The sequence below is a fragment of the Phacochoerus africanus genome, chromosome 15 (genome assembly GCF_016906955.1).
Source record: "Phacochoerus africanus isolate WHEZ1 chromosome 15, ROS_Pafr_v1, whole genome shotgun sequence".
In the NCBI taxonomy this organism is placed as follows: Eukaryota; Metazoa; Chordata; class Mammalia; order Artiodactyla; family Suidae; genus Phacochoerus; species Phacochoerus africanus.
The window spans coordinates 23,323,977-23,346,422 of NC_062558.1; the positions used below are offsets into that span (position 1 = coordinate 23,323,977).

Sequence of the window (22,446 nt, forward strand, 5' to 3'; positions counted from 1 at the left end):
CCCAAGAACACCCCCACCCTGACTCCAACTATGTCTGAGGTCTCTGAGACCCCCCCTCCCCCAAGAACTCTGTTCTCAGGGTCACGGCTCACTGGAAGGGACCGACCCAGGAGATCCCCAAACACGAGCTTCCAGTGTCCTCCCCATGGGCTGTGGACAGAGCTGACTCCCTGGACCTGACAACATGTGAGAGCACACACCGGGTGCTGCCAGCCAGAAGCTCCCCGCCTTGGTGTCCAGTCTTGGTTTTTTCTTTTTCTTTTTTTTTTTTTTTGCTTTATCGGGGTAGGATCCAAGCCTTGTCTGCAACCTAGCAAACTGCATCACAGCTTGTGGCAGTGGTAGATCCTTAACCCACTGAGTAAGGCCAGGGATCACAACCCTCATCCTCATGGATAATAGTTGGGTTTGTAACCCACTGAGCCACAAGAGGAACTCCCTCAACTAAATTTTTAAAACTTAGTATATATCTCAAATATCAACTGCAAAAATACTTATAGCAAAGGGATATAAAGTACCTGAATTTTTTAAAAAAGTTTTAAAAACCCTGACTCAAGCTAGGAAATGTCCCCAGCACCATAAATGAAACATCCATGTAAGTAGGCGGATGGAGGGCTTCAGGCAGGTGTACCCGTCCCTCTTGCAGCGAGAGTGGTGTGGGGGTCACACTGGGATGAGGTGGCTCCAGGAGAGCAAGGCAGAGCAGAGCAGCAAGAAAGCTCAGCCTGGAGCTGAGGAAACAGTGGCCCCCTGATCCGTAGGAGGAGGCCGTGCTGAGCACCTGTGAGCCTTCGACCTCTCACAGGGCCCAGTGATGAGAATGTAGGTGCCTAGAAGGGATGTTCACGTGTCTAAAGAGAAGGAGAGAGTTCCCATTGTGGTTTAGCAGTAACGAACCCAACTAGTATCCATGATGATGTGTTTGATCCCTGGCCCCGCTCAGTGGGTGTTGCCATAAGCTGTGGTGAAGGTTCCAAAATCGGCTCAGATCCTGTGTTGCTGTGGCTGTGGTGTAGACGGGCAGTTACAACTCTGATTTGACCCCTAGCCTAAGAACGTCAATATGCTGCAAGTGCAGCCCTAAAAAGAGGGGGGAAAAAATACAGTAAAGAAAGCAGACAGACACCAAAGCTGGGAACGGCAGTCACAGCAGGGAAAGGAGGGTGGTTTACAGGCAGTGGGAACCATGCACCTCCCCACTCCTGCCCCCCGAGTTCTTAGAGTCATATCACTCTTGTAATTTACAAACAATAAATAAACTGGAGCAGAATTTTAATTAGGCAAGAGACAGCTGGCTTCCGCTCCCTGGTCCAAGGGAGCTGTGGGTGAAACAGCCAGCAGCAGGTGACGAAACCCAGAAAGTCCAGCTCCATCCACGGCCTGGCTGCGTGCAGGCCACTGAGGCCCAGCACAGCTTGCTGGTGAATGTTCCTGGTCAGTCCTGCACGAGCCCCAGGACCTCATACTGACTTGGGGAAGTGGGTATCGTGGGAGGAGCCCCAGGCACCTGAGGCCGGATCCTGTAAAGCCACTTCCACGAGGTTTGATGGAGAAAACTGACACACGCTGAGGCGCAATAGGTGTTGGCCACCGTCCTGGGCTCCACGACACTCGTGCACAAGGCATACATGACACTGTCTTTAAGAAGCTAACTCCACCCCAAAGACAGACAGCACTCAGACCACGCCAGCTCATGCAGCACAGGGTCGCAGAGGAGACCCAGGGCAGGTGCTGCTTCTTTGGCAGGAAGGGCTGGGGAAAAGGACCTGTGCCTCCCTGGACCCCCCGCCCACCAGCCCACCCAAGCAGCTCTCCTCCCAAACCATCCATCCGGGGGAGCAGGGCTCCGGGTCAGCTCAGAGTGAAGTGTTGGGCACAGAGGTCATCCCGCCGGCCCAACAGGCCCTGGGCCGGGATGAACTCCAGAGGCACCGACTCAGGCCCCTTCTTCTTCAGGTCCCTCTCGAAGATCTGCAAAAAAAATATGGACAGGTGGTCAAAGACTCCTTGCTGTGTGGACCCCATGCTCTGGCCCCCTGGCCCTGCCCTGAGCCCTCACCTCAAAGGCAGTGAGCTCCAGGAGTGGCGCGATGCTGACCTCAGGCACAGACAGTGCCTGGTTGATGACGCTGGCAGCCTTGGACACCTCAGGGTGGTAATGCTGCTGGAGAGCCTGGAAGGGCACGTGGGATGTCACTGCCCCCTCCTCAGGCAAAGTGAACATCCCACTGCCTCGGCAGCCCATGGGGGGAGGGCAGAGGGGCAGAGGCTCCCCAGGCAGCTAAGTGACAGGGCGAGATCAGGTCCGTGGGGACCTGGTGGAGCTGCTGGCAGGGGCTAGAGGAAGGAGGAGCTTGGTGTCTTAAAGACCATCACGTAGGAGGGGTGGGTGGCTGAGGGGGAGCACCCAGGACCCCCCTCACCTGCAGCTCCCACAGGGAGCTCTCCAGGGCTCTGCTCTGGGCAGGATCCTCCTCTTCAGGGTCATAGGGGTCAGCATCCAGCTCTAGGAACAAGACCAGACTGCTCTGCCGCCTGCCCACACATGCTAGCTCTGGGCCCATCACCTGGGCTCCGGCACACTCACCAGGGCCCCTCGGGCGGTGCACGAGGACGCGGCAGGCTGGGTGTCTGCGCAGCAAGTTGCAGATAAAGGGCAGGACCATGAGCAGGGCCTCGGGGGGTGCCGTCAGGGCCAGGCGGGCCAGGCGCTTGGCAAAGGCCGCCACCAAGTAGGCGGGCAGGTGGCTGGGCGAGACAGTGGGTGTGAGGCCCAGCTGACCCCCACCACCAGCCCCCAGCCCCCTTCCTGGCCTAAGGCTGCAGCCCCAAGGGGATGGGTGGGGGACTGGGGGTCCCACTGCTCCAAGCCAGACCAGGTGTCCCTTGTGTTGCCCACCCTGCCGTTGGGAGCACTCACGAGGACGACAGGAAGAGGTCAGCCAGGTGGAAGAAGCGGGCCCGATACTTGACATGGAAGACAGATGGGTCAAGGAGGCTGTAGAGCTTCCGGTAGAAGTCAGGGTACTCCCTGGAGCACGGGGTGAGTAATGGGCATGGGTGGGGCAGGGGCAGGGAGAGAACTGATCAGGGACCCTGGCCTGGGGCAGGATGAACATGCAGAGCCAAGAGGCCCACATCCCCCCCCCAACCTCAGGTGATACTCACAGGTTGTGTTTATGAATCAGGATGAACAGCCCGTTCAAGGCTAAGAGGCTGATAGCTCCACCTGCAGACAGACACGCAGCCTTGGAGCCCCAGCCTGATTTGCACCGCCACCCTGGAGAGCCATGTGCAGGGCCCCCTGGTCCCCGCCCTGTGGGCCACCACCTGCTCACCAATGTCATAGGCACGGGTGAGGAAGTCGATCATGAGGGTGGGCTGCGCCAGATGCGGCAGGATAGAGTCGTGCATGATCACCAGCACCTTCTTGCAAATGCGCAGAGGCAGCTGCGGGAAGCAGCAGGTCAGGGTGCAGCTGGCCCCACTCCCAGAAGCAGGCAGCCAGAGCCCAGACCTGAGGCCACCCCCCCACCATTACCCTACCTGGTGCTTGAGGAAGCCAAGCCACATCACCTGGAAGGCTTTCCTGTGCTCCTACAGGGCAGGGATCAGGGTTCAGGGGTCAAGGCTGCACACGCTGTCCCCGCCCCTCCCCCCCACCCCCATTCCGCCCCACCCTCCTCCTGCCTTCTGTAAGTAGGAAGCACAACCTAGAAAATCCCACCAAGAACAAACCTCCCTCATGACCTCGCTCTGCACCAGAGATCTGGGCAAGCTGCCTCTGACCTCCCATGACCTCGGTCCAAGTCAAGGCCAGAGGGTTCCCAGGGAGACCTCCCACCCATCCAGGGCATCTCACCTTCAGGTGGATGACCTTCCACTTGTCTGAGAGCCCTGCAAGGAAGGCATGAGGTTAGCCAAATGTGCAGCAAGGCCAGGCCCGTGTCTGCCTCTGTCCCTCCCCTGCCCTGGATGCTCACTTGCGTGCTTGATGTAGAAGCTGGAGAGGTCACTCTCCTGGCGGGGCAGGCTCACGGAGGACAGCAGTGTGAAGGCATTGTTCCAGAAGGTGAGGGGCACCTGCCGGAGGCCTGGCCTGAGCATCTGGACACTGCATGCCCACTGCCCACCCCTCCCCTGACAAGGGGCTGGGCTGGCTCACCTCAGGGCGCCCGTCAGTGACTCGGGCCACAGTGTCTGAGGCTGCCTGCATTGTGTGGTAGCGGATGTCGTCATGTTCCAGGTACTCCCGGAACTGGGAGAGGAGCAGGGAGTGGTCCTCCTCCAGAGAGAGCAGACCTTCCACCACCAACTGGATTTGGAAGGTGAGGGGCAGTTAGCGTCTCTCCCACTCCAGCATGGGCAACCCAGGGACAGAGTACAAAGCAGAGTTGGGGGGGCACCAGAATGCCCCCCCCCAAGAGACTGCCCCAGGAGACCTCTGAGCCCACAGCCTCGGCCCTTACCTTGAAGAGCTGGCGAGGGAACAAATAGTTGCCTTCCCACTTGGGCTTTTCCAGCGGGTGTGCACCCTCCAGCTGCACAAACTTCATGAGCGTGCTAAGTGCCAGCTCCTGAGAGGACAATGACAAAGGGATCGTGCTGCCCCCACCACACATCAGGCCTGAATGCCCCTGCCCATAACACTCCTATGAGAGTCAAGAAACAGAATGAACCCACAACCCCAGAAAACCAGCAAAGAAACAGAGCCTCCTTGCCTAGACAGGCACTTGCAGCCACAGCTCTAGGCCTCTGCTGTGTGGAGAGCCTGGGGGTTGGGGGTGCAGAGACCAGGCAAGGCCTACAACCCAGACTCACCTTGACCTGAAAGGAGGGATAGGCCAAGAGCTCCCCCAGGCGGTTGCAGCAGCTGTGGTAGCGGTGCCGCATCCACACTTTGTACTTGCGAGTGGCCCCCTGAGATCCTGCAGGCAGGGCAGGGTGGTCAGCCCACACTGACGCCCACGCACACCAGGCTGGGCCCGGCTCCCCCCTCCCACTGCCCCCTCCTCAGCCCAACCAGGGAACAAATACAGACAGTCACCATGGCTCCAGACCTGGGGCGGGACGAGTACATTCCCTCGAGAAGGGAGGTCCTGCTAAGGATAGGGTCCTCTTTTTTGCCCCAAAAGCCAGCAATCCCAAGAACTGAGACGTGTAAACCTAGCTCTCTGTGGCGTTAATGACCAATGCTCTGCAATGCCAAATCCCACAAGTGGCACAAAACAAGATAAAAAGTCATACCTTGCTCTACCTTTACTTAAAACTGGCTCCAGGGTCTGCATTATAGACCTCTCCCCTCAAGCAGAATCTGCTGATCCCACCAACCTGCATATCCTGTGGTACTGTTCTGGTTGGGCTCAACCCATGCTAGTAAGGTCTGCCTCCAACCCTGCCAGAAACCAGGTTCTCCTGGACACTCACCTGCCATGACCATCTCCTCAGAGGGCAGCTGGCCCACAAACAGCTCTCCGCGGGCCAGCAGAGCCCCGAAAAGTCGGCTGCATGCGTGCACCGCTTCTTGTATCTCCTCCTGGTCCTCAGACTGCAGGGAAGATGCTGGTTGCAGGGTGCCCAGCCAGGAACTGTGGTCCCTGCCCCCTATCCCGTTCAGGACCCCAGCCCCAGTGCACCCCACCTTTGATTCTGGCGTGACCCTCCCAACTCGCCTCTGCCCACCTTCCAACCAGACCTTCCAACATGAAGACTTGGCGAGGCGGGAGAGTATTTGCAATTATCTGCCTGTTGGCATTATCTGCCCTCATCCGAACCTCAGCCCCACCTCGTCCGAGCCCAAGGAGGCCCCCTTTCTAAGCCTCCAAATCGAGGACCCGGCCGCGACCCTCGCCACACCCTAAGTGCCCCCACCTGCAGCACTGCCAGGATGTCGAACACGGCATTGGCCTCGCCGCGGCTCGCCAGCACCGCCTCCACCAGGCGGCCCAGCGCCCGGCGCGCGCCCTCGGGGCCGGCTTCCAGTTCCATGCTGCAGCCCCACGCGGAAGACACTCGCTCGCCTCTCTGCTGCCCGGCGCGCCATCGACGTCATCGCTGGTGCCCGCTGACATCACTGCTCCGCCCCTGCCGTCATCCTGAGCGCGCCGGGCCCGAGCGGAGCGCGGCGGCCGGCATGGCGCTTTTCCATGTAGCCCGTTACGGGGGCTTAGAGGAGGCGGGGGAGGAGGCTGAGGCGGATGGCCGGGCGCGGGCGCTGCTGGAGCGGCTGCGGTGCCGGGCCCGAGAGCGGCAGCTGCAGAAGCAGCAGCCGCAGCAGGAGCCATCGCAACAGGAGCCTGCGGAGGAGGCCCCGCAGACCGCACAGGCCGCGGGGAAGCGGCGGCGGCGGCCGCGCAGAACGCGGAGACGCGAGGGCGGCGGGACTCCGGGGGACCCGCAAATGCTGCCCGGCAAGCGGCGGAAAACGGACAGCGAGAACGCGGGCGCAGGTGGGGACGCGCGGGGCAGGGTCGAGCAGGGCGAGGGTCGGGGGGTGCCGCCTGGGACTCGCGGCTGCGTGGGGCTGACGCATCGCCGCGGCTCCGCTTCTCCCGCTTAGAGAGCAAAGAGCGGGAGCCAGAGGACGAAAGCGTCGGCGCGGAAGACGCGGGGCCACCAGAGGGATCCCCGGAAGAGGCCCCTGGGCCCTCAGCCCACCCCCTGGTGCTCGGGGGCTTCGGGAGAAGCAGGACGCCAAAGGTGAGCGGCCCGGGGGTGGGAGGCTGCAGGGCTGGGGCGGCCGTCGTTAATGCAGGTAGTGTTCGTGGAAAGGCACGTTGAGAACCGTGATTGTATCTAGTGGGTGTTTGATTTGCGTTCAGTGAATGAAAGCTTGGCTTCCAGTTTTGCGGTATGCATTAGTAATCTGAATCCCGTGCAAACTCAGCAGTTTCTCTTCAATTACAAGGTTTTTACAGGGTTTTTCCTTTTTTCTAAACTGTCATGTCCTATTGTTGTTGTCACAGAGGTTTTCCTAAACAGCTTTGCTTACTTGGGGTGCACGCTTAAGGAACTTCCACTGTGCTCAGCAATTTAGCAAAGAAAACGGGAGATTCTACCCCCATTCTTCCAGGTTCCTGAGCTAATTGTAGGTTTATTTTAGCGTAAGAGATTTCAGTAAACCAATAGGTGAGCTTGACAGCCTCCATGAAGAATAAGAAAGGTTTAGCAGGAGTTCTTGTCATGGCTCGGTGGTAACGAACCTGATTAGCATCCATGAGGATGCCGGTTCGATCCCTGGCTTCACTCAGTGGGTTAAGGATCCTGCGTGGCTGTGGCATAGGCTGGCAGCTACTGCTCCAATTTCACCCCTAGCCTGGAAACTTCCATATGGTCTGGTTATAGCTCTAAAAAAAAACAAACAGGAATTCCCGTTGCGGTTCAGGGGAAATGAATTTGATTAGTACCCATGAAGACACAGATTTGACCCCTGGGCTCGCTCCATGGGTTAAGGATCCAGTGTTGTCTTGGGCTGTGGTGTAGGTCACAGATGCGGCTCAGATCCTGCATTGCTGTGGCTGTGGTATAGGCTGGCAGCTGTAGCTCCGATTTGACCCCTCGCCTGGGAATTTCCACATGCTGCTGGTGTAGCCTTAAAAAAAAGTAAATAGGAGTTCCCGTCGTGGCGCAGTGGTTAACAAATCCGACTAGGAACCATGAGGTTGCGGGTTCAGTCCCTGCCCTTGCTCAGTGGGTTAGCGATCCGGTGTTGCCGCGAGCTGTGGTGTAGGTTGCAGACGCGGCTCGGATCTGGGGTTGCTGTGGCTCTGGCGTAGGCCGGCAGCTACAGCTCCAATTCGACCCCTAGTCTGGAAACCTCCATATGCCGCGGGAGCGGCCCAAGAAATAGCAAAAAGACAAAAAAAAAAGTAAATAAATAAAAGTAAAATAAAAAACAAAGATTTATTTTGGGAGTTCCTGTTGTGGCTTGGAGGTTAAGAACCCAACTAGTATCCATGAGGATGTGGTCTTAAAGAAAAAAGAAAATTTTGGCAGGGTGGCTATGGGGAGGGCCACTTTGATCCTTAGGGATCAGCCTGGTTAAGTAAGGAAAGTGTGTGCCAGGCCAGGTTGGGGCAAAGACTGTGAGGTAGTAATGATTTGTGTTTGTAAGAACAGAGGAGTTTGTATGGCCAGGGCATAGCCAGTGTTAGGAAACGAAGCTGCAGGCAGGAGAGTGCCAGGTGACAGAGGGCCTTGTAGGTGTGCCTCAGGATTTAGATATTATAGGTTAAAAGATTATTCCCTCGGTGGTTTGGTTCAGGGAGTAGCACCTGTTGGTGTGAATTTTCCCATTTCTTTAAAGGCTAAGTAGAGGGAGTTCCCATCGTGGCATAGCAGAAACAAATCTGACTAGGAACCATGAGGTTGCCAGTTTGATCCCTGGCCTCGCTCAGTGGGTTGGGGATCCGGCATTGCCGTGAGCTGTGGTGAAGCTCACAGACTCGGCTCATATCCCATGTTGCTGTGGCTGTGGTATAGGTCTGCAGCTACAGCTCTGATTAGACCTGTAGCCTGGGAACCTCCATATGCTGTGGGTGCGGCCCTAGAAAAAGCAAAAATAAAATAAGTAAATAAATAAAGGCTAAGTGGAGAGTGCGTTGTGGGGGTCAAGGAGTAGGCGTTGGCAGAAGTTAGAAGATTTGGGCCGGCTTGTTTATTGCAGCTTTTTCAGCCTAAGTGTTTTGACCTTGGCTTCTAGGGCCTCTCTCTCCTGGCCTGAGTACCCTCTGGAGTGTTTATTTGGCTTCTTTCTTTCCCGTCCTTTGTGATAGGTCCAGCCTTTCCTGCCCGTGTGGTTAGCTCAACCGAGCTGTGTTGGAAAGAATGTCACCGAAGGCCAGGTGTCTATCGAGGACATCCCTGAAGTGCACCCAGACCTTCAGAAGAAGTTGCACGCACAGGGCATCTCGTCCTACTTTCCAGGTGCCCCAGCCCTGGGCAGCTGGATGGGTGGCTGGAGGGTGGGAAGCGGTTTCTACACAGACCATCTTCACTCCGAGTCATGCAAGGCCATTACTTGACAGCTGCTGATGTAGGAAGCCCCTGCTCAGGTCCAGTGTCAAGTGTGGTCTTGGTCTCAGGGTCTTTGGCCTCTTGATGGAACTAGAGGCTCTGGAGCTGACCTTGAGTGAGAACAGCCTGGAGGTCCCAGGGTGGGAAGAGACTGGCCTTGGTGCCTGTGCTGATTCCGGGTGTCTGTGCCCAGATATGACCTGCCTCTTGCCCTTCCTTGTCCAGTACAGGCAGCAGTGATTCCTGCTCTCCTGGAGAGCACAGCCTGCGGGTTTCTGGTGAGCAGAGGTGGCTACCGGCCTAGTGACCTCTGTGTTTCGGCCCCCACGGGCAGTGGGAAGACTTTGGCCTTTGTCATCCCTGTGGTGCAGGTGAGTGAAACCCCCGCCCCGAAGCGAGTTTGGCAGCCTGGGAGCAACCCTGCCAACACAGGTGACTGTCCTTCCACCATAGGCCCTGCTACATCGAGCTGTGTGCCAGGTTCGCGCCCTGGTTGTGCTGCCAACCAAGGAGCTGGCCCAGCAGGTACGTGGGCCCCATACCCAGAGATCTTTGTTCCTGCAGCATGGGGCCTCTGGTCATGTGATTGATGATCCTTCTCCAGGTGAGCAAAGTGTTCAACGTCTACACAGATGCCACTCCTCTGCGGGTTGCCCTGGTCACTGGGCAGAAGTCACTGGCCAAGGAGCAGGAGAGCCTCATGCAGAAGACGTAAGTCCTACTGGGCTGTGACTCCTTGGGGAGGTAGCCCGCTCTGCAGGGTCCCCGAGTGGGAGGGGTCAGTGCAGAGGCCCTGCTGAGCCATACTCCACTCCACAGACCACATGGCTTCCGCTGCCTGGCTGACATTGTGGTAGCCACCCCTGGCCGCCTGGTGGACCACATTGACCAGACCCCAGGATTCAGCCTCCAGCACCTCCGCTTCCTGGTAGGTCACCTGTGGAGAGGGAGGCCCGGGCCCAGAGCCAGGGCTGACCTTGGCTTCCTGCCTCCTGCAGATCATCGATGAGGCTGATCGGATGATCGACAGCATGCACCAGTCCTGGCTGCCGCGGGTGATGGCGGCAGCCTTCCCAGGCGAGGGTACCAAGGGTCCCTTAGCTCTGCTGCAGAGAACACAGCTCCAGGCTGTGACAGCTGCCAGGTACCTGGTCCTGAGCTCCGTACTGCTCTGCGTCCAGGGGAGCTGCCCTGAGCCATCCCTTCCCCTGTCCCCCACTCTGAGACATACTCCCCCGGGCTGGGGTGGGCTCTGGCTGCTTTCCCAGTACCCTTCTCTCTTTCAGCATCTCCTGTCCCCAGATGCCACTGCAGAAACTACTCTTCTCAGCCACTCTCACCCAGAACCCTGAAAAGCTGCAGCAGCTCGGCCTCTACCAGCCCCGGCTCTTTTCTACAGGGTCAGCACCTGGGGGCCCCAGAGACCCTGACGTTGATGAGGACAGGGACTCAGGTGGGAAGTACACCTTCCCCGCAGGGCTCACGGTAAGCAGGGTGTGTGGGGGTGGGGAGGGGGCACAGCCAGGCACGCAGGCCCTGGCCAACCCCATGCCATCCCCCACAGCATCACTACATACCCTGTAGCCTCCGCTTGAAGCCGTTAGTCATACTGCACCTGATCCTGGAAATGAACTTCTCCAGGGTCCTCTGTTTCACCAACTCCCGTGAGAACTCCCACAGGTGAGACCTGGCTGCACCGGGTCGGGGCAGGGCTGGAGGTGGTTCTGGCCCTGGCCCACCCAGCTCTGCTTCTCCCACCCAGGCTGTTCCTGCTGGTTCAGGCTTTCGGGGGTGTGACTGTGGCTGAGTTCTCCTCCCGCTATGGGCCTGGTCAGAGGAAGACGATCTTGAAGCAGTTTGAACAGGGGAAGATTCAGCTGTGAGTACCCAGAAAGACAGGCTGGGGTCCTGCTGAGGGGCAGGGTGCTCACTCCAGGTGCCAGCCTGGATTCCTGAAGGGCACCTCAGCAGAAATTCACCTCCCAGAGGTCCTGCTGTAGCACAGTGGGTTAAGGATCCAACTACAGCAGCTTGGGTCACTGTGGAGGCTCAGGTTCAATTCTCAGCCCATTGCATTGGGTTAAAGGAGCTAGCATTGCTGCAGCTGTGGCTCAGGTTCAATTTCTGGCCCAGGTATTTTCATAGCCCGTGAGTGTAGCTATTTAAAAAAAGGGGAGGAGTTCTCATAGTGGCTCAGTGGTTAGCAAACCTGATTAGCATCCATGAGGACTCGGGTTCGATCCCTGGCTTTGCTCAGTGAGTTAAGGATCCAGTATTACCGTGAGCTGTGGTGTAGGTTGCAGACACGGCTCAGATCCCGTGTGGCTAGGACTGTGGCATAGGCCAGTGGCTTCAGCTCCAATTGGACCCCTAGCCTGGGAACCTCCGTGTGCCCTGGGTGTGGCCCTAAAAAGACAAAAAGACCAAAAATTAAAATTTAAAAATATAAAAAAATTTTAAAAAGGGGAAAGAAGAGGAATTCATCTCCCAGCTACATGGTAGTGTCTCCAGTGGGGTGGGGGTGGGGGCAGGGGTGCCTGCTTTTGGCCTTGGGCAGGGCCCACAGACCCTTGTGTCCCGCCAGCCTCATCAGCACAGACGCCACAGCCCGCGGCATCGATGTGCAGGGCGTGCAGCTGGTGCTGAACTACGACGCCCCCCAGTACCTGCGGACCTATGTGCACCGGTGAGGGACTGGCCCCTGGTCTGGGTAGGGGTGGCCTGGTATGAAACTGTGGTTCCGTCAGAGCCCTGAGGGTCTGGAGGCCACCACCCTGGAGGCAGCTGTGCTGGGTTTCAGGGTTGGAAGAACCGCCCGTGCTGGGAAAAGCGGACAGGCCTTCACGCTGCTTCTCAAAGTGCAGGTTAGTCTGCGTGGGTCTCAGTGGGAGGCCAGGCTGGGCCTCTGTGTGGGGTCGCTGGGAGAGGCCAGGAACCTCTTCCTCACACCCTTGTGTCCTCTAGGAGAGGAGGTTCCTGCGGATGCTGGAGGAGGGTGGGGTGCCCGGGCTGGAGCGGCATGATACCCCCAGTGAGCTGTTGCAGCCGCTGGTCCCACGATATGAGGCTGCCTTGTCCCAGCTGGAGAGGGCCGTCAAGGTAAGCGACTGTGGTGGGAATCTCTTGGGGTAACCCACTCTGGGGGGGCGGGGCGTGCCAAGGCCAGGACTCTGCTTCCTGAGCCAGTGCCGGGCATCTCCTCCCTCGAGGTTGGGGGGCAGGGTGGTGAGGGGAGGGTGGCCCCATCTGTATCACTCCCACCTGTGCCCCTGCAGGAAGAGCGGAGGCAGAAGGAGGCCTAGGCCAGGGCTCAGGACAGACCAGCAAGGGGCCTGGTTGCCTCTGGGATATTATTCATCTTCTTTCTGGAAACATCCTGCATACTGGCAGCTGGACATGTGACTAAAGACAGGGACGCCTTAGACAAAAGGGCCTTCATCCCCAAGCACCATGATGCCTCAGGCCGGGACCCTGGACATGAGGTACTTTTTTGGCCCCACCAGACCCACTGGGGGAGCTCAAGCTCAAGACTGAGGAGCATGCAGAGGTCAGCCTCCAGTTGGGCAGTCCTTCTGGAAACAGGGCTTTAGCAAAACTGTTTACGCTGACTCAGAGCTGACACGATGGCACCTGTCATGTGTTCAGCTGACAGTGAGGGTCAGCCTGAGGTGGCTGGGAACTCAGCTCTTACAACAACCATCCTGCCTCTGAAAGGGGGCCCTGAGTCCCTCGCTTTTGGAGTGAACCACCAGCTACTCTGTAGCCAACCCAGGAAGGAGCCATTCCCTACGAGTCGTCACAGAAACCAGAGGGGACCGACACTTTTCTTCATGGTCATCGCATGTGACACGAAGGTACAGACGGCCGCCTTCGGAGCACTGACTGCTGTGTGTGCGATAGCCTCGTTTCTGAAACTTGTGCTGACAGTAAAGCAAGCTCAAAAAAACAGGACTAAGCTGTGGCTCCTCACCTCTGCCTGAAGGTGTTGGCAGAGTAACGACCAGACACATGCGTCATCCATGTGCTCACGGGATGGAGGGGCCGCTTACAGGAGAGCATGTGGGCTGTAGATTGTGCTCTGTGTACACAGCCTGCCCTCGGTTCTGTACAGGCCACTCATGGCTCGCTTAGTACATGCCAGGACTAAGGCCTGGGACGCGGAGGGACACGCAGGGGCAGGGCAACCGTGGCTTCCCCGTGTCCACGCAGCCTCAAGCCAGGCCTGTCAGGTCCAGCCCTGAGCTTCTGGGTGTGCACGTGGAGCTGAGCACAGCCCCCAGCCTCGTCCTTTCTGACATTGGGATGTGTCACCATCATAGGGCTCACCTTCCTCAGCCAGGCCTGCTGCTGAGTGGCCAGAGCCTGCCGGGGACCCAGTGTTGACAGGGAGGCCGTGGTCACCACCTGCAGCTGCATCGCTTTCTGCAGGACTGCCTGGGCCACTGGAAGCACCTGACCCGCTGTTGTCCAGCCGTGGCCAGAGACAGTGTGTCAGAGGGACGCGGTTACAGAAAGCTTGGCACCCTGCTCATCTTCCTGAGGGGCTGGAACCAGTGTGTGCAAGTGGGGACTGCAGCCACTCTGAGTCACTTGTCATTAAGCCTCAGTGTTGGATGAATCCGGTTTATTAAAAAGCAGTGCCCAGAATTACCCAAATCCTGCTTGTGGTCAATAAACAGCCCCCACTGACTGGGCCCAGTGTTTGGTCACAGAACAAGAGGTTGACTGGAATCAACTTCCAGAGGGTGGTACGTGGAGCACCATTTGTAACTGGCAAAGGTCACGAAACCAGCAGTCTTTTAAAGTCTGGGAATTGTCCTGAGGGCAGACAGCAAGTGGAGATTCATTTCTCTAAGAAAATTCAGACAACAACCCCAACCTCATGTTTGAACCCTGCCCCAGCCAGCGAGGCACATGCTCCCCCCTTGGTGAGCTCAGCCAGGGGCACGGTGGCCACAAGCCATCAGGATGGGCTCAGTGTCATCGATTGCTGGAGGTGTCAAACATAGGGACATACCCCTCCTGCAGAGGAGGTGTGAGCTGGGACAGTGCAGATGTGGCCTGAAATGTGGGCATGTGGCCCCTCATGCACTGGCACTGCTGGTGGGTGTGAAATGGGTTAGCTGTGTGGCTGCCCTGTGACACCACGGCCCCACACCTGGGCACATGCCAAGGAGAGTGAAAGCGTGTCCACAGCACAGCATTCATGACAATGGAGACAGCCCAGGTGTCTCACCTGATGAACAGGTAATGACACATGGGGGAGCGGGGCGTACAGTGGAATAGAAGGGAATGCAAAGGTGTCGAGGGAGCAGGGCTGCAGGCTGGTAGTACAGGCTTTCTTTGGGGACAAGGAAAAGATCTAAAATTGCAAGAATGAGTTTGGTGTATGAATGAATTACTTCTCAAAGCATTTGTTTAAAAAAGGGAGTTTGGTGGTGTAGCAGGTTAAGGATCCATTGTTGTTACTGTAGCCGCTCGGGTTGCTGCTGTGGCAGTTTCGATCCCAAACCTGGGAACTTCTATATGTTGTGGGTGTGGCCAAAAAAAGGGATTACTGCTATTACCAGGTTGTCCCTCAGCCTGCCCTTTTCTTCACAGAAAGAGACTTGTATCAGAAGGTGGGAGAGGCTCAGGCAGCTGACTAAAGATAGAGCTGAGCCTTTCAACTTTTGCTATAAATGCCAGAACAAAGAATTCCCACATCACACTTAGTACTGTGGAGCGGCTGGGTGCGTGGGAACAGGGGACTGGCCTTGCCCTGCCGTCCCAGTAGGGCCCTGTGGCGTGCACAGTGGCCCTGGGCATGCCCAGAGGTCCAAGTGAAAGGGGAGAATATTGCAGGCACAGAGGCTGGGGGCCAGAGATGCAGAGAGGGTGTGAGGCTGGGCAGACGGCCCCTTACCTGTGGGCCACAGCCCTGTCTGCTGCCAAGCAGCTGGAGGGAGCCTGGCAGCCTTTGTGAGCAGTGTGGGGAGGGGGACCTCACTCCTAAGCAAGGAAGGGCCTCAGAAGTAGCAAAGTGAACACAAGACGGAAACTGGATGTTGTCTGTGTTAGCTTTTCACTTTGAACTTGGAGAGATGAGCCTGCCTGCACCTGCTGGGTCCCCAGGGCCTTGGGATCTGGGAGACATGGCACTGGCCTCAGAAGGCCTGAGATGGTGGGACAGGTGGGCCCCGCTGTGCTGGGGGCGGCGGCCAGGCTGCAGCTCCCAGAGGGGCCCTGGCAGTGAAGGTGGTAGCGATGCTTCTGGCACTGTGGAGACACATGCCCCCACACTATGCAAAGTTCAAGGTAACAAATGGGGGGGGGAGCCAGTGTCTACACTTTAGTGAGAAAGTCACTCCCCACATACCTCCCTCAAACCCGGAGCCTCCTGCTTGCAGAGGCCACCTTTGCTTGCCCCACATCTGTCCCCTTAAATTTTCACTCACTTCTCTCTGGGATGATCAACCTCTTTGTTGTCTCTGCTGGAGGAGTCCCATTTGCCAACAAGACCCCCCTGTAGTACAGACGTCGTCAGACCCGGGAGAGCCCGTGGCCCCGGGCGGGAGATGCCACCTTCCTGAGAACCCAGGACACTGCTGGCTGTCCATCCTGAAGACCACTGAGCCAACGGCACCAAGTGAGCACGAGGGAGCCTGAGCCCCCATCAGGTTAGCACCAGACCACCCTGCGGCCACTGCATTCTCACCCTCCACACACGGGGAGATGCACCTTCACCGGCGAGTGTGCGTAGGAAGCAGTAAAGGCCGGGATTTCATTACTCCTGGACTCTGAGTGCTTCCGTTTGTCATGTTCTTTGGTGACAGGAGGTACATGTATGTCATTCTGCAGCATCCTGAAAAAGACATCTGTCTTGAGAAAAAGTGCTTAGACAGGCTACAGCTACTTAGACATGGCAGATAGTAATACCTAGCAGATGTTTTCTCAAAAATGGACAAAGCAAAGTTGTTTCAAGGAAAACAACTGACAGTGTTGTCAATTATAAAGTCTGACCTTTCGGGGAAAGTCAGAATTTTGGAAGATTTATTTTGCCAGTGTGCACTTGGCAGATTTCCTTTCTGATGAAACTTGCATTGATATTAACATGTGTAGTTGGAGACTGTGTAGAGTGTGGAGAATCGGCATACATCAGGGAACAGATACCCCTGAGAGACCCGGGCTAGCACTGCAGAATCACACAAGTCAAAGCCTCTCAAAGTGAAGAGGATCAGTGGTATCATGGGTTTGATCCCTGGCCTGATGCTGCTGCAGCTGTGGTGTAGGGCACAAGGGCGGCTTGGCTCTCCTCCCTGGTCCAGGAACTTCATATGCCACAGGAAAACCCAGAAAGAAATACTGAAATGTCTTTAAAAAAAAAAGTGACGGTAGATCGTTTTTTCAGTTTTCTTTGTTGTGGTCATACACAACATAAAACATCTTAACCCTTTTAAGTTGTACAGTTCAGTGGTGTTACACAGGGACAGATTGGGTTTTTATGTAACCGAAGACAGAAAATGACTAGTATGATTTCAGATTCCACATTGCAGCTAACCTTCAGGTATCTGTCCACATAGTTAAGAACCTCCCTGTCCTGTTCCTGGGGGGAGGCCCTCCACACCCTCCCTACTCTCCGAGTGATGGGAGAGTCTGCTGTTCACAGTGGGCCCCCGAGACCACATCTCATTTATGCCAGTGAGATGGCTCAGCGTGGGGGCTGGCTATGCCCAAAAGATGAACAGGCTTGAAATGAGCCCTACCCTGGGGAGGGGAGGGGGCTGGAGATTAACACTGGCAATGATTCAGTCCATCAGCCTAAGTAAGGAAATGCCTGGTGAACTCCGGACACCAGAGCTCAGCTGAGCTATTCTGTCAGCCATACTCTGAATACTGTCACATAGCAATGTGCCAGGAGGGGACACATCCCCAAGGAGCACAAAGCTCTGAGTTTGCGACCTTCCCAGACCTTCATTATGTGTCTGTCTCTCTGGTTGGTTCTTGGTTATGTTCTATTGCATAAGTACAACACTTGCCTGAGTTCTGTAATTCCAGTCAATCAGCAGACTGGAGGGTGTGGGGAGGACCCCTGAATTTGTAGCCAGCTGGTCAGAAGGCTGGGGCCTAAGGACCCTCTAACTCATGAAGTGTCTGAACAGGGGGCAGTCTTGTGGGAGCTGTGCCGTCAACCTGTGTGGCCTTGCCCCACTCCAGGGGGCTAGTCTCAGAAGTCACTGCAGCATAACTTTATCTCTACTAAAATCCCAGCTTCCATTTTGCAGAAATTGGCAGGCCGGTCTTAAAATTCATACAGAAATTCAGAGACCCCAAAATAATCCTGCCCCCCCCCCCCAAAAAAAGGCCAAGTTGAAGGACTCACATTCCCCCAAATCAAAATCTACAAAGCCATGGGGGAGGGAGTGGGATGGACTGGGAATTTGGAGTTAATAGATGCAAACTATTGCCTTTGTTTTTGGTTTTTTTTTTTTTTTTGCTATTTCTAGGGCTGCTCCCGCGGCACATGGAGGTTCCCAGGCTAGGGGTCCAATCGGAGCTGTAGCCACCGGCCTACACCAGAGCCACAGCTACGCGGGATCCGAGCCGTGTCTGCAACCTACACCACAGCTCACGGCAATGCCGGATCCTCAACCCACTGAGCAAGGGCAGGGACCGAACCCGCAACCTCATGGTTCCTAGTCGGATTCGTTAACCACTGCGCCACGATGGGAACTCCAAACTATTGCCTTTGGAATGGATAAGCAATGAGATCCTGCTGTGTAGCACCAGGAACTATGCCTAATCACTTATGATGGAGCATGATAATGTGAGAAAATAGAATGTATACATGTATGTGTGACTGTGTCCCCTTGCTATATAGTAGAAAATTGACAGAACACTGTAAACCAGCTATAATGGAAAAAAATAAAAATCATTCAAAAAACCCCCAAAAAACCAAAATCTACAAAGCCATAGTAATCAAGACTGGCATAAGGACAGACATAAAGATCAAGGGAATAGAACTGAGAGTACAGGGAAAAATAGGCCTTAAAATTGTGGTCAGTTGACAAAGATGCCAAGACAATTCAATGGGGAGAGAATAGTCTTTTCAACAAATGGCACTGGAACATCTGGATGGCCACATGCAAAAGAATGAAGCTGGACTCTACCTCACACCATATTAAAACTTAACTATGGGCATTCCCGCTGGGGCCCAGTGGGTTAAGAATCTGACTACTGTGAAGGCACAGGTTCAAAACTTGGCCCAGCACGGTGGTTTAAAGGATCCAGCACTGCTGCAACTGCAGCTTGGATTCAATCCCTGGCCCAGAAACTTCTATATGTTGTGGTGCATCAAAAAAGTTTTTTGGTTTTTTTTCCTTTTCTTTTTAGGGCTGTACCTGCGGCACATGGAAGTTCCCAGGCTAGGCATCAAATCAGAATTGCAGCTGCTGGTCTATGCCACAGCCACGGCAATGAGGGATCTGAGTCATGTCTGCAACCTACACCACAGCTCATGGCAGTACCAAATCCTTAACCCACTGAGCAAGGCCAGGGATCAAACCCGAAACCTCGGGGTTCCCATCATGGCTCAGTGGAAATGAATCTGACTAGCATCCATGAGGACGCAGGTTTGATTCCTGGCCTCACTCAGTGGGTTAAAGGATCCGTCATTGCCATGAGCTGTGGTGTAGGTCAGAGACGTGGCTCAGATCTGGCATTGCTGTGACTGTGATGTAGGCTGGCTCCAGATTTGACCCCTAGCCTGGGAACTTCCATATGCCATGGGTGTGGCCCTAAAAAGACAAGGGGAAAAAAAAAAACAAAACGCATCCTCATGGATACCAGCAGGATTTGTTACCACCAAGCCACAAGAGGAACTCCCCAAAATTTGTTTTTTAAAAAGAAAAAGAGAAGAAAGAGTACAAGAATATCCACAACAGCTGAGTTAAAATTCTGGCCATCAACACATTTAGACCTGAATCCATCTTCTCAACAAACTAAAGTAGGAAAACCACGTGATCTTCTCAATGGACACAGGACAAGCAGGTGCCCCTAAACATCTGTTCACAACCCACTTGCAGCAAATGAGGGTCATAAACAAAAACAACCGCAAACAACCCACTGTCCTTCCACTGCTGAACGAACACAAAATCAGAGGCATCTACATGGTGGAACATACTCAATACTGAGAAGAGATGGCTAAGCCCCAATACCCTGAGCTAAGTGAGAAAACCAGAGCCACAGGTCACCGCCCCTCTGTGTAACACCCTGGTGAGGACAAAACCACAGGGGCCAGAAAGACGTCAGCAGGCTGCCAGCAGCTCAGGTGTACAGGGTTGTCTGCAGAGGCACAAGGGGGCTTCAGGGATGATGGAAACACCCCTTGCCTTGCTGTGCGGATGGCCAGAACGCACGGCAGTGTACACAAAAGAGGGTGAATCTCACTGTGAGATTCTTCAGCCACACCCATTATCTGTGGAAATTCTCGGGTCAGGGACCGGACCCCACCACAGCAATAACCCAGGCCACTGCAGTGACAATGCTGGATCCTTAACCCTCTGTGCCACGGAAGAACTCCCTTTATTATTTTTTAATGTCATATTTGTGATGGCATCCAATAATATAAAGTCTTCAAAAATAAAGAAAAGATGTGCAGAACCTCCATGGGATGTTAGGAGATCTGGATGAATGACTAGACAACCCCTGGGCACAGATGCAAACATGTCTGTGGTCAAGCTGTCAATTCTCCTCCAACCTGGCCAAGAGGTCATTGCCATCTCCATCCAAACCCATGAGGAGTGCTCATGAGATTTCACGGGCCAACCAAATGCTTCTACAATCTGTATAAGAGCAAAGGGCCAAGAACAAGTCAGGGCCAGGCCCTCTGGGGAAGAACCACATGGGCCCTCATGAAGACATCGCCAGCAGCGAACCAGCTTGGAGAACAGAGGGCCCGGGGCAGATCCACACGTGCACGGACACGGAAACACGATGCCACAGTGATGGCCAGCAAGTGGGTAAAGGAGGGAGTGGTCCAGAGAAAGATGGGAAGAGCACAGCTCTATTCTGGAAAAACAAGCAGATCCTTTGAGACTGCAGGAGAGGAAGCCTTCGGGGAGCAGGATGCAGAGACTGAGGACATGCTGCTGGGCAGGGAGAGGGCAGCCTGCGCTGGCAGGTGAATCCTGGTAGCTTCAAGTTCCTGGTGGATTTATAGGACATAATCATATAAAAACAAATCAATGAAAGAGGACTGGCACAGACCAAGAGGAAGGGGTACCATAATACAAGGATTATAATTAATTCAATACTATGCAGATCGGGAGTTCTCCAGTAGCTCAGTGGGTTAAGGACCCAGTGTTGTCACTGCTGTGGCTCAGGTCGCTGCTGTGGTGCAGATTCGATCCCTGGCCTGGGAACTTTCACATGCTGTGGGCACTGCCAGAAAACAAAAAAGACAACTATGCACATGAGATGCAATTATAAAAAAGAAAAGGAATGTTCTAATGTCTACTAATTTTCTAATATGAGAATTTCATCATACTGCTTTGGTGAACAGAATATAGTCCACTTCCAAACACTAAGATTATTATATTTTAACTAAGATTATATCTTATATCATTTTACCTGAAAGTTTTAACCACTAATTGTCAAGAATAACATTCCTTTCACTATGACTTAACTTACAACAATGAACCCTTGGAATTGAACTTTAGACATTATCTATATTTAGGGAGGCCAGGGCAGGATGCTGTGGATGGTCTGCAGCTGAACAAGCAGAAAAAACATCTCTGAGACGTGGTCTGAACACAACAAACCTTCATTAGTTAGTCCTGGCTTTTCTCATCTTTCCTGAAGGAGAAGCCTAGTTTAAAATATAAAACCGAGGAGTTCCCGTCGTGGCGCAGTGGTTAACGAATCCGACTAGGAACCATGAGGTTGCGGGTTCGGTCCCTGCCCTTGCTCAGTGGGTTAACGATCCGGCGTTGCCGTGAGCTGTGGTGTAGGTTGCAGACACGGCTCGGATCCCGCGTAGCTGTGGCTCTGGTGTAGGCCGGTGGCTACAGCTCCGATTCAACCCCTAGCCTGGGAACCTCCATATGCTGCGGGAGCAGCCCAAGAAATAGCAACAACAACAACAACAACAAAAAAAAGACAAAAAAAAATAAAATAAAATGTAAAACCGAGCGTTATCACTAAGAAGAAAGCATTAGATGTACTTGAAAATTAAAAGTATATATTTTCAAATTCAGAAAACCCATGACAGCATCTGACTTTTCTCGTAGAAAACATCAAGTCCAGGACTAAGAGAAGTATCCTGTGATTGGATTCGGAAGATGTGGTATATATACACAATGGAATACTACTCAGCCATAAAAAAGAATGACATAATGCCATTTGCAGCAACATGGATGGAACTAGAGAATCTCATACTGAGTGAAATGAGCCAGAAAGACAAAGACAAATACCATATGCTATCACTTATAACTGGAATCTAATATCCAGCACAAATGAACATCTCCTCAGAAAAGAAAATCATGGACTTGGAGAAGAGACTTGTGGCTGCCTGATGGGAGGGGGAGGGAGTGGGAGGGATCGGGAGCTTGGGCTTATCAGACACAACTTAGAATAGATTTACAAGGAGATCCTGCTGAATAGCATTGAGAACTTTGTCTAGATACTCATGTTGCAACAGAACAAAGGGTGGGGAAAAAAATGTAATTGTAATGTATACATGTAAGGATAACTTGATCCCCTTGCTGTACAGTGGGAAAATAAAAAATATATATATAAAGAATAATTAAAAAAAAAAAAAAAGTATCCTGAGCTTGTGGGGAACTGTAGCCATTCCTGGAGAGGCATCTGGGAGAGGTACCAGCAGTGGCCTGCAGGGAGCGCTGAAGGAACAGAACCCGAGAGTGTGCTCTGTCTTCAAAACTACCTCCAAATGCCAAGCGAGGAAGAAACTTCACCTCGATTTGGAACCACCCAATATTTTTACTGAATACAAAACCAGCAAAATAATTTTTTTATACCTGCATCAGAACTTCAACAAAGCCTACTTTTGAATAGATGGAAGTGACCAAATAACTTTAAGGCAGTAGTTTTATTTAAGAATATGTTTCTAATTTAGCCATTAAATGTGAAAAATAAAGGGTAAAAATGGATGTTGAAAAAATCCTTAGCACAGTACAAATTCACATTCAGAGGTACACCAAACTCACATTTTGGCTGAATGTCTGAGAGTTAAAAATCTCTGATCAGCCAAAGCCAAAATCATCATGAAAAGAATAAAGTTATATAATTAATGAACCAGTTTTACCTTTTACTTAAAATAAAAATCCTTTAAACTTAGTGTTCATTTATTTATACTTGTGATGGATTCCCAAAGGAGGACTTTTTCTAAAAGTTAACAGAATTGAATACTGCCCTTGAAGGCTATTCTGT

At 53.9% G+C, this 22,446-nt stretch overlaps 2 protein-coding genes across 2 annotated transcripts; one reads left to right on the forward strand and one right to left on the reverse strand.

Annotated features, from left to right (window-relative positions):
- Positions 1–1,255: 1,255 nt before the first annotated feature.
- Positions 1,256–6,040, reverse strand: NOC4L (nucleolar complex associated 4 homolog). Its single transcript, XM_047760206.1, has 15 exons — positions 5,872–6,040; positions 5,428–5,548; positions 4,822–4,928; positions 4,470–4,577; positions 4,166–4,315; positions 3,984–4,083; positions 3,863–3,897; positions 3,547–3,597; positions 3,339–3,450; positions 3,169–3,229; positions 2,921–3,031; positions 2,588–2,748; positions 2,424–2,506; positions 2,060–2,173; positions 1,256–1,971 (listed from the first exon to the last, which is right to left on the reverse strand). Exons 1-15 carry the CDS (start codon positions 5,986–5,988, stop codon positions 1,852–1,854), a joined length of 1,551 nt encoding a protein of 516 aa, XP_047616162.1. The 5' UTR covers positions 5,989–6,040; the 3' UTR covers positions 1,256–1,851.
- Positions 6,041–6,087: 47 nt separating this feature from the next.
- Positions 6,088–13,729, forward strand: DDX51 (DEAD-box helicase 51). The gene is made up of 15 exons (XM_047760205.1): positions 6,088–6,449; positions 6,560–6,699; positions 8,775–8,925; positions 9,241–9,386; positions 9,469–9,540; positions 9,620–9,726; positions 9,835–9,943; positions 10,014–10,159; positions 10,302–10,500; positions 10,580–10,695; positions 10,778–10,894; positions 11,600–11,701; positions 11,816–11,879; positions 11,980–12,114; positions 12,291–13,729. The coding sequence occupies exons 1-15, from the start codon at positions 6,134–6,136 to the stop codon at positions 12,315–12,317; spliced, it is 1,947 nt and encodes a 648-aa protein (XP_047616161.1). The 5' UTR covers positions 6,088–6,133; the 3' UTR covers positions 12,318–13,729.
- The last annotated feature ends 8,717 nt before the right edge of the window (positions 13,730–22,446 follow it).